The sequence below is a fragment of the Castor canadensis genome, chromosome 10, assembly GCF_047511655.1.
Source record: "Castor canadensis chromosome 10, mCasCan1.hap1v2, whole genome shotgun sequence".
Taxonomy (NCBI): domain Eukaryota; kingdom Metazoa; phylum Chordata; class Mammalia; order Rodentia; family Castoridae; genus Castor; species Castor canadensis.
In genome coordinates, this window is record NC_133395.1 from 107,746,990 (window position 1) to 107,758,156 (window position 11,167).

An 11,167-nucleotide genomic window follows, 5' to 3' on the forward strand; every position below is an offset into this window, starting at 1 on the left:
TATACGTGTGCTCAGATTAGAATGGGGTCAGTAATACTGCCCCAAAGTGAGTATTCTTGATATAAGTAAATGTCAAGATTTTCTTCCAATCATATTTTCATCATTAAATTTCTTAAGAAATGATAGTTAAATGCTTCACTAAGCATAGTCTTCTCTTTTTGAGGTCATTGGTGCCCAAAAGGCTTATTGTAAAGAAGTTTTTAAGTACCCAAAATATAAATGTACTCTCCATATATTTCATGTATACATAAGCTATAATTTCCCATATTTTCTGTTGCCTGTACTAACTTGTGGCCTGGTTGCTTCCTGCATCTCATGGTCAATGGTGATATTGGTTGCTGGACAGTATACATGTTGTTCTGTGAAAGCAGACAGAGATACACTATACATATTTTGTATCTGGAAAGAGCTAGTATAAAAAAAGTAGGGGCTACTCCTGGGCATCTTTCAGATTTAAGCACATATTATAGAACTATATTCACAACAGAACCATCTGAGACACTACCAGACAAGGCCACAATCAGAGTTACATGAACTCACTGTAGATCTACCAACTTATCTTAGTTCTGTTTTATGGCAACAATTAACAGTACTTTATTAAAACAAGAAAAACCTAGCACAAATGCTACACTAGATGGGATTACATTGCAATTAGCACAAATATGAAGATGTGGTTCCTCCACCAAAATCTAATAATGAACATATACAGAAAAAAACATTATAACATACTCTATGTATTTGTATACATTATATTTTATATTATATTATGTTATGTTATGTTATGTTATATCCTAAATATGGGGAATCTAAAAACTTGAATCTGTGACTTCTATTAAAAGAATGCAAAGATAGTTCAATATTATGAAATCTATTGAATTAATTCTATAAATTGATTCAATAAGAAGAACTGCTCTGATAGATGATTGAAAGGCAATTGACAAACGTACTTAACAAGATAGGAGTAGAAGATAAAGTATCTTAATAAAGCAGAAATACATAATAAAATACTTGCTTCTCAACTAAAAGCCAGAAAGTACTTATAAGAAAAGCAGTAAATAATCTACATTAAAGTTAGGAACTAGGAACTATTTTTAAACATCTTTTAGCATTTGCCTTCAACCAGAAGAGTGCTTGGGTAATAGAAACAAATATGGGAGAAAGATTAGAGTTGTCAACAATGGAAACAAGTATAAAATACATGTTATTTTAGAACAATGTTACTTCTTACCTGAAAACCCTAAGAAACAAACTGTGAAATTATTGCAAAAAAAAATTAAGAGAACATCAGTAAGCTGTTTTTAAAAAATGAAAACAGAGAGAAGTCAATAGCTTTTCAACAAACAAAAATAATTGAATTAGAAAACAATAGTGAGAGAAAAGATTTTTTTTACACAGAAATTACAAAGATAAATGTGTAAGACTTTTATTAACAACCCTCCAAGAAGATGCAAACAATAGAAATTCCTAGCAAGTTCTTGGATATAGTGTTCCAACATCATGAAAATGTTATTTTTCCTATAGATTATTCTATTAAAAACACCAGCAGAACTTTTTTTCAACTAGATTATCTGACAATTACATTCTTGTTGATTTCTAAATAAATACAATTAGCCAAGTAAAATTCTGGGGGGGAAACAGTGGAATGAAAAGTTGAAGACATAGCATAAAGCAGGTTTTATTATTAAAATTGTGGTACTGACCCACAAGGCAAAACATGGAGGAGTATAAAAGGATAGATGGTAAAAACAAAAATAGAATGAATGACAAAGTAATATAAAATATGATAAAATAGACATTTCAAATCATCATAGAAAGATACATTGTTGAATTGTTAGGAATATTGAATAGGATCTGGAAAGAATGTATTTTGATCCTGGTCTGAATTCTCTTTAGTTCAATAGCTCAAATAAAAAACTCATTTGGACATCTGTCCAAAAGACCTAATGGAACAAAAGGCAACTTGAGGGGGAAAAGAGCTGTAGATTAAATTTGAGAGTTGGAGAGCTAAGTACACTTATTTCTTCCTGTAAATTCATTGTGTGGAAAAGGTAAATGACTTCTGCTAAAAGATGTCAACAGTACCTGAAATTGGTAATATATTTTCTCATAAAAGCAAACTGAAAAATAGGTAGAATTTCTTCCATAAGCCCTAACAAGGTAAAAATTCAAAGCGATGTTACTATAATACCTATGAGAACTAAAATATCTTCACAGAGAGATTAGCCTCACAACAACAACAAAAAATCACAAATACTAAAGTCAGCAAGTTCTAAGTATCAAACTCACAAAGAAAATGGAGTTCTTTATTTAAAAAAATGGACAGTAAGATTTCTTTCATGATCAAAACTGCTTTGCACAGTGAATACAGTTAGTAGAGTCAGATATGAGTCTTAAATACCATTTAAAAACACTTTAAGTGACAAGCATTTAAAGTAGAATACATCTGAAGGGAAAAAAGCATATGAACTAAAAACATTAAAGAATAAATCCCTTTTGAAGTTAGAAACTAGAAATGATATAACAAATTACTCCGGTCTGCTTATACTTGGTACACAAACACATTTTAGAGACAGTGTGACACAGTAGCAAGACCACAGGTGATAGCAGAAAAATCACAGGCTGGTGTGATACAGAATTCCAAGTTTGAGTTTTGTCAACTTTAGGGTAAAGACAGGATGCTGCCATCTACCTGGCTGGGTTTTGAGTTGTGGTAAAAACAGACATCAGGTACTGGCACAGCTATACCTAAGATGATAGTCACTATTTAGTCACCTGAATTGAATAAACAACACTACTCCTGAGCCATGTGAAAATAAGGGGCTGGAAGCTGGTCTACAAAAATGTTTCAAAATGAAATTCAATTACACTGCCTTGAATAAAACACTAGTTACCACTGAAGGGGAATTAGGTGTTTAACAAATAGCTCAGACCTTCAAAGAACTTCAAATTCTTTTACTTAAACAAATATTTATGAAGCAAAAACTTTGTTCCAAGTCCAAGAGATAGAAATACAAAATAGATTTTAAAAAATCATATACTCAGGGCCTTAAGGAGTTCACAGTTGAGTGCTGAAGTATGACAGCATATAATCACAGCCCATTTAAGAGCTGATTGAAAGGCTAACTTGTGAGACCACAGAAGAAATGCCACTTCACAGAAAGTAACCTGTAGGGTGGGTCTTGAAGCATCAAGACCCCTTTTTCACTTCAAGTGAAATGAGTCCCAGGGGTTTGAATGAACAGGGGATTTAGAGTGAGTCTGCAGCAGTGGAGGCAGTAGTTGGATAAGATTCTGCAGAATCATTTTCAGGTCAGATAACACTCAGGACTTTGGACATTATCCAAGAGATAGCAGGGAGTCAGTGGATGACTGTAAGAGTGTCACATGATTAAATCATCATATTGTTTGTAACAGAAATCACTCATGGGAGAACTGAAACTGAGGGGGTGGGCTGGTAGAAGGGACCAATGGCCACAGGGGTCTCATTAGAATAAGTCTGCAATTGTGACAATAAGACAAAGACCCAAATTAAAGAAGCAGCAATGAAGAAGGACATGAAGGGGCTAAATTAGCACATTTTAGCAGCAAAATATCAAAGATTTGATAATCAATTAGGCACCTGGGCATTCAAGACAAACTCAATTTTCCAACTTGAAGAAGTAGGTGGATGATAATGACAAATAGGACCAGGAAACAAAATAGACAAATAAGTTGATAGGCTTGAAAAGACTTTTAGTTCATTTGGGAACATGTGAATTTTGAAGGGGTTAAGCAATATAAAAAGCTGCATTAACAACTATAAAGAAAAGCAAAATTTATCTTCCAGAGAATTTAGAAGACAAGAACGACATTTGACTTTTTTAAATTACTGAGAAAACTCTTCAATTTTTCCAGTTGCTAATTTTGAACTATGCTATAGGTAAAGTTGAAGTGTCATCTGTTTTATTTATAGGCTCAGCTAAGCCAAAATGGATTTTAAAAACAATAACAACAAAAGAGTATTTAGATGATATCAGCAAACATATTTTGGCAGGCTGAACTTGACTATCTGTGTAGCAGTTGTAATTCTGTACCTTGTACTGTGGCATTTCTCCCGTCTGCGTCACTAGGACTGAATTCTAGCACACCCGCAATTCTCTTTTTTCACCACAGGCATAATTCTATGGTAGACCCAGGGGTGATCAGCCCTGGAGGAGAGGAATAACCAGCTATGTGGTGGGAAATCAATATTTTCCTTTCCTAAGAGAAAGTTAACTCCTGGAAAAAATAGGCATTCCTAAGAAAATGAACACATCAATTTCATTGCATTCTATGGAACCCATGTCCAAGTCTAAAAGCATTATAGAAGAGAGAGTAAGAAGAAACATCTTAAGACTCAAGGCCGACATTTCTTCAGTGTTATCCTTAAGATTGTAAAATATGGGAAGGTTGAGGATTTTGAGAGTTTTTAACCAGGCACAGATCACACTACTCTTCTTACCAAGACATGATAGATCTGTCATCACCAATGGCCTATCTGCCTTTAAAGACCTTCCAAATCTGACCTAATGTGTTTCCTGTCTCTTGCTTCTGTCTTGTCCTCTTCAAATCCTCTAGAATATATATTTTTCCTGAAGTGCCACAGAAACTGGCAAAGTAAATAGAAAACTGTTCTTAGTCTTGTCACATATAAGACTAGCATTCCCACTCACAAGTCATGTATTGTGTGAAGACCTCCAGGTCATTCCCTCACAGAAGTTATTCTTTCTTCATCCAAATCCACAGCCTTTTGTCTTTACCTCCTGAATTACCCTTTTCCCTTTCTAAAAAATTGTAGTAATTTGTATATATATAGCCCCTCACTATGAGACAAAGATAAACTAGATTTATCCCAAAGATCTTGGTACAAAGTCATTCTACAGAGACAGTGTTCATTAAATACTATTGGACAAATGATGGAAGTACACATTTCTCCAGAGAGAATGCACATCTCCCAGAACCATGCTGAGTATGGGGTGTCTCAGAAACTGATGACTCAGGACATTCAACAGATTTATGCTAAGGTCTTTAGTTCTTTTCTGGTCTCTTGACAAGAAGTCTAATGCTATGGTCTTTGGTCTGAAGGTAATGGCAATTCCAGAGGCTAGAAGAGTTATAATTTGTACTCTTAACGTATTAAATACCCATTTTTCTGTATATAATGATGTCAAAGTTATCTGATTTTTTAAGACTATACATTTTTTATTATTTGTATATCATACTTATCAAAAGAAACGTGTTTTTGGTAAAGACATAAATCCATTCCTTATAAATCAAGCATTGTTCATTGCAGGGAACTTATGGGAACCCCTATGGTAAGTCTTTGGTGAGCAAAAAAATCCTCTACAAAGTCAAGTGAGTGAAAATAATCTCTCTCTCTCTCTCTCTCTCTCTCTATTTCTCTCTCTCTCTCTCTCTCTCTCTCTCTTTCTCTCTCTCTCTCTCTCTCTGTTTCAGAACAATTCACACAGTTTGTCCAGAAACAAGGCTGATTAAGGTTAACAAGGTAAATACAGCCTTGTCACCTTAAAGTGCTAAGATCTTCCTTGAGTGCCATTCTTTGCAGAAACCATATTCTTGAACTAGATCCCCATCCAATGGAGGCCAAAGTACCTGTATCCACACCAACAAACCACATAGAAGCTTTCTTATCTGGAAGTAGGCAGCACCCTATCGAGAGACTGAGATTAATATTCTGAGAATATTCCTCTGTCTTCCACATTAAACTTAGATTAAGAAAGAAGAATGACAGTACAGGTGATTAAAATGTTCTGGGCTAGGTTTACACATATGCCACCACCAGATGTGAGGGAAAACCCATCCAGGAAGCTAAGTCTTATGTTCCCAGAGAGTATCCTGTGTGCTGAATTACAGAACAAGCTCAAAAGTCAGCTTCATAGAAGAGCAGTGTGGGGCTGTGTGTGATAGTACAATGGTGAGCAGACAACAACTGTGGTAGGAAGAATTCCAAGATGGCCCTGAGAGCCCCAACTCCTGTGCACACACCCATGAAGTCTCTCCCATTGAGTGAATATGATGGAAACAGCATAGATTAAGGATGTAATTAAGATGACTGAACTGATTTTGAGTTTGTCAAAAGAGAGATTATCCTGAGAGGGCCTGACTTAGGTGAACTTCAACAAGAGAGACCCTCCTGCTGTTCTCAAAGAATTAAGCTATTTTGAGACAGCCCATGGGAGAGAGGCCATGAAGTAAAAACCTGAGGGCAGGCTCTAGTAGCTGAGAAAAATTCTCTGGTTGATAGCTGGCAAGAAAATAGGGACCTCAGTTATAAAACTGCATCTCTGTTAACAGCTTATGTGAATTTGGAAAGGAAAGATGAGACAACACTCCCAGTCAACGACTTGTTTATGGATTTGAGTCTGAGCAGAGGACCCCAAGCATCCATGCTTGGATACCTGACCTATGAAAGAGGAGAAATAACTAGCACAGAAATAGAACACTAATATAGAAACTTAAGTTCTTTAACATAAGAACAGAAATTAAAGAAACTACCAATAGCATGTAAGAGACAAAAAATGTAAGTCTTTACAAACTCACTGGTGGGCAATACCTATGGAGTACTACATATTTCCCTGAATATCTTCATACAATAGCCTTTTATAGGCAGGCTCACACATAATAAGACTAGTTATTTTTCACTGGTGAAATGCCTTAAGTGACATTCTCCAAGTCACAACTCAACAAAGACTTAAGAGCTCCAATGTCCCATCTTATTCCACCCCTTGTCTGGCACTGAGTACATTATTCTTCTCCCTGTACTTCTAACATTAAGACATTTATGTGTTTTGATGAAAGTATAAAGATGGACAAAAACATTGGGAATTGCATCTGTAAACAAAGATCAAGTTTAACAAAGTTCCTTGAACCCTTCTGAACAGGTCATATAAGTGCACATAAAATGTATGCAAATATCAATGAGTATTAAATCACCATTATTTTTAATGTTTTAGCTAGCATTTCTTTGATGGAGTACACTGAGTTACAAACTTTCCTTAAAATTTAAATCTTGTCTTAGTAAACACAATGGGGAAGAAGAATTGTGGTCAAATTTTGATATGGCTGGAAAATGTAGGCTAATGCACCATTATGCTTGAAAATGGACAATTCCCACTGAAAGCTTTAAATTCTCCAAAAAGAAAAAAAAATGTGTTTTTCTCAAATTTTACCCTGTGACAAATATTTGTACTAAAAAAACTATTTTTTTCAAATATGGACTTAGGTGTTCTCTTGTTATACTTTCCCTTTGTTTAGATTGAGATTCATGTACCTAAAAACAAAAACCTGCTCAGAAAAACTTTTTAATGCATTATAAATATTTACAAAAAAAAAAACTATGTAGGAGCCAATTATATTCTGGCCATAATGATAAAACTGTGTGTGTTGTTAGATATGATTCAAAGAAATTCACTGGAATTACTTTTCTCCTCTAATCATAGTATATATAACCAATCTTTGAAAGGCTCTTATTTTGTCTCATTCCACTTCAATTAAACACAAATTCAAAGAACATATTTTAAGAATATTTTAGTGATAACATCATATAAAAATATTTATACTTTCTATTAATTTGTATAAATTATACTGCATGTTAGAAAAAATAGTTTCAATTAATGGCTCACAATTGTCTTTCAATCCTATCAAAGATCTCACTAAATATTAAAAGGAAAGAATATATATTATGTAAATCAATAAGGTGTCACTAGGTGATAAACTATATTAACTCCTTCTTTGTCGCTCTGTGATACTACAACTGATACATTTGTAAGATTATGTTATAGGCTTTTATATGGCACATAAATTTTTTCCTGAGAGAACTTTTAGATGATGTCTGAAATTATTTTATTTTCCCATTCTGATGTTAAATCAATAAGACTAATAGTAATTCCACACATTCTCCTGATTAGAAAGGTGGTTTGCTAAGGTTTTGTTTGGCTCTCATGTTTTCATTATAATTGTTCAAAATAGGATAAAAAAAGAAATAAGCATGACTATAAAGTATATCTCAGAAACAAAGCAGAAAAAATACCAAATCAACTCATAACATGTTGAGTGTAATAACAATATTCATTTCAGCATAGTTTTTGAGTGTGTGGCAATTTTGAGAATTTAAAACTCGCAAAGAGTTTTATCTTGCAAAAGAAAATAAATGATCACTATTTAAAAAATCAAATGAAGGAAGAATGATCATAGATAAAGAATTTCAGGAATAGAAACAGTTCTTGATAAAATTATGTCAACAAGAAAAGAGGCCATAATAAGATAAACTAAAATTTTAGCTGGAGAAATGGCATGCTCATAATTCTAGAGATAGCAAAATTTGTTCCTAAGAATTTGCTTGAGGTTTTTGCCTTTAAGTTTCAGATTATTCAAGGAATCCTGAAATTAAAAAAAAAAAAGGCAGAAGAGAAAATGCAATCATTTTTCATAGAATTCATTAAATGTTGCAAACAAAATCTTGCCAAAGTCAACCTCTATGTTACTTATCACTTTGAAATTTACTCCACTGATTGTCAGATTTCATACAAACTGGATCCCTCCTGGAATCCTCCAGACTTTGTGGTACACAGGTCACACATGATCTTCAACAGAGTTTTAGTATCCTAAATGTTGGTATATAATGAAGGTCTTCTCAAATAAGGATTTAAAGTTTCTAACTTTCTCTTTATTAACATTAATGTGTAGATAAAATAGAAAAACAGTGACTCATACACACACACCCATCTCTCCCTACATGCCCTGCTGCTTATCATGGTAGGGTGAGAGTCAGAAAGAGAACAAGATATCCTCACACTGATGATCTAAAGCCTCTTTCGTTAGCAATTGATATCTAAATGTATCTCTGCAATAATTCCCAGGGCTCTGCTGAGATGATTCAGTATACACTGCACTCCATTCAACTTTAAATGACAACTACCATTTTCCAATTACCTCATTTTCAAGACATGCATTCAGGATCAATGTTTAGAGCATCTTAGTTTGAAATGTTCAACTTTAAGAGCCAACATCCACACGAAACTGCATAGCTCCTCAGGTAATCAGTAGTACCACAGTCATGCATGGTTAAAGACAGCAGTGGTAATTTTGGTGGCACTCGGATGGTGGTAGCAAAGGCATTGTCAGGGGCTTGAGCTTTTCCTACAATATTTTTTCTTATTATCTACAGAAGACACATTATCTAATAGTTCACTTCTCTCATATTGTCTGATACAAGAAGAATATAAAAGTGGAAAGAATGGAAAATCCTAAAGACAAAAAAACTGGAAGTGACTAAATATCCACACAACCATGATTAGGTTGAATATCAAACCAAAAACTGAGCAAATTCAATGTAAGTACTTCATTTCTGTCTCATCTAAAACTTGTCCAACTATTCCAGAAGCATAAAAATGTAAGACTTGCTTACCACACTAAGAAAAGTCTGTATGTAGACTATTGGGGTGCAAATGGAATTAAGACAGAAAGTCTCACTCCAGCTCCAAGAAATACACAGTCATAGTGAAAATGGTATATGAACCACTGAGAAAGCTTTTAGAATAAGTGAGTTTATTTGAGTTTGTATAATAAATAGAAAAAAGGAAGAGAGCACACAGAGCAGCATATGCCAGGAAGACGATGAATATTCTTAGTGAAGGTAACTCGGGGCATTTGTTAGGGGTAGGGATACAAACAGACTCCTATGTACAGGGTTAAAAACCTTCTGGGAATATGCACAGGCTCCAGCAGAGAATGAAAAGCCTGGGGAAAAGAGGGGACCTGACCGTGGTCCTGAAAGGGTACAGTCTTCAAGCAGCCACAGAACACCAAATCTGTTTTATTTTCATTCCAACTTAAAGGAATCAAATATCCAATAATATTCATGCCTACTCCCCAAAAACAAAAATATTGAAACTTTCTCATGATCATAAGATCGTATCAGCCTTTCTGAAGTCCAGCTTCTCCTTCCTGCATCATCTTTGAGTGTTTGGCTAATTTCAGGATTAAGAGGTATACTGTTCCAGTTTAAAAGGCAGGAATGAGGGTTCTGCCAAACTCACAACACTCAGAAGTCTACAGAAAGCTCACACTTGGCAATCCTGATTCTACTCTGCATTTCTTAAACTTATATAGGAAATCATGCCCGTCCAAAAAAAATCTCTCAGAATAAAGGTCCATTAAAAAAAAAAAACCCTCCTCCATACTCAAATCTAGAAATCTAGGCAGCTTCAAAACTCTAGGAAAATGAAGTGCACAGTATCTCTATTGTCACCATGTAATATTACAACCAAGTCCCTAAAGATGCACCAAAATATAGGTCCCACAGTGAACCCAGGTGTCCGTCTTTCTTTCAGGCTGTTTTCCAGCCCTTTCGATCCCAGGAAGTCAAGAGAAACCAACTACACCAATCCCAAGTGTTAATACTACATCGAATCACAGGAGAAAGAAAAAATTCTCCGCACAAAAGACACGGTGGCAAGAACAGAAGGCAATTCGTTCTGCTGGTGCCAAAAGAAAGGGGAGGGGGAACAAAAGTAAGGTTTATGAGAAAAGAAAAATCATTCTCCGAATATACCAGGCAACCCTTCTAAGAGTAAGACTTACGTGTTCCGTCAAAACGGGTGGCGATGGTGTCCAGGAAGGTGTTCTGGGGCGCCAGTAATCCTTTCATAACCGGCATTTTTCCAACGCGGTGTGAAATTCTCCATCAAAGTTTGTCCGGAAGGATGGCTCGAAAGGAAAGTGCCAAGAAGGGCGAAGGGGAGCGTGATGACGGCAGGGGAGGGGGGCCTGGCGTGGTGATGGGGCCGATGGAGGAAAGGGGGAGGATAGCAAGAGAGAGGCAGTGACTTCCAGCCACTGCCGCCTAGGCTGGAGCAGCCCGGCGAGCGCGCTCCGAGCCCTCCCCGCTCCTTCAGGCTCAGCCCGGCGCAGGCTCCCGCTCCCGCCCCCTCCTCCTCCGCCAGCTGCCGAGACCCCCCCACACACACACCCACCCCACCCCACCGCCCCTTGGCCGGCGACAGAGCCCGACAGGCGCCGCCGCGCGATGCCTCGCCCGCCGGAAAGAGCCCGCGGTTGCCCGGGGCGTCGTGCCCTGACCTCAGGCTCTGGGGTGGTGGAGAAGGGCACGCGACCTGGGGGAAGCGGT

General features: G+C 36.3%; 1 protein-coding gene across 1 annotated transcript in view; it reads right to left on the reverse strand.

Moving 5' to 3' along the window:
* Positions 1-10,883, reverse strand: part of Kcnh8 (potassium voltage-gated channel subfamily H member 8) — a 362,401-nt gene extending 351,518 nt beyond the window's left edge. The window contains exon 1 of the mRNA XM_074043836.1: positions 10,621-10,883. Within this exon, the coding sequence (XP_073899937.1) occupies positions 10,621-10,696 (76 nt within the window). The 5' untranslated portion in view covers positions 10,697-10,883. The remainder of the gene's footprint in view (positions 1-10,620) is intronic.
* Positions 10,884-11,167: the final 284 nt, after the last annotated feature.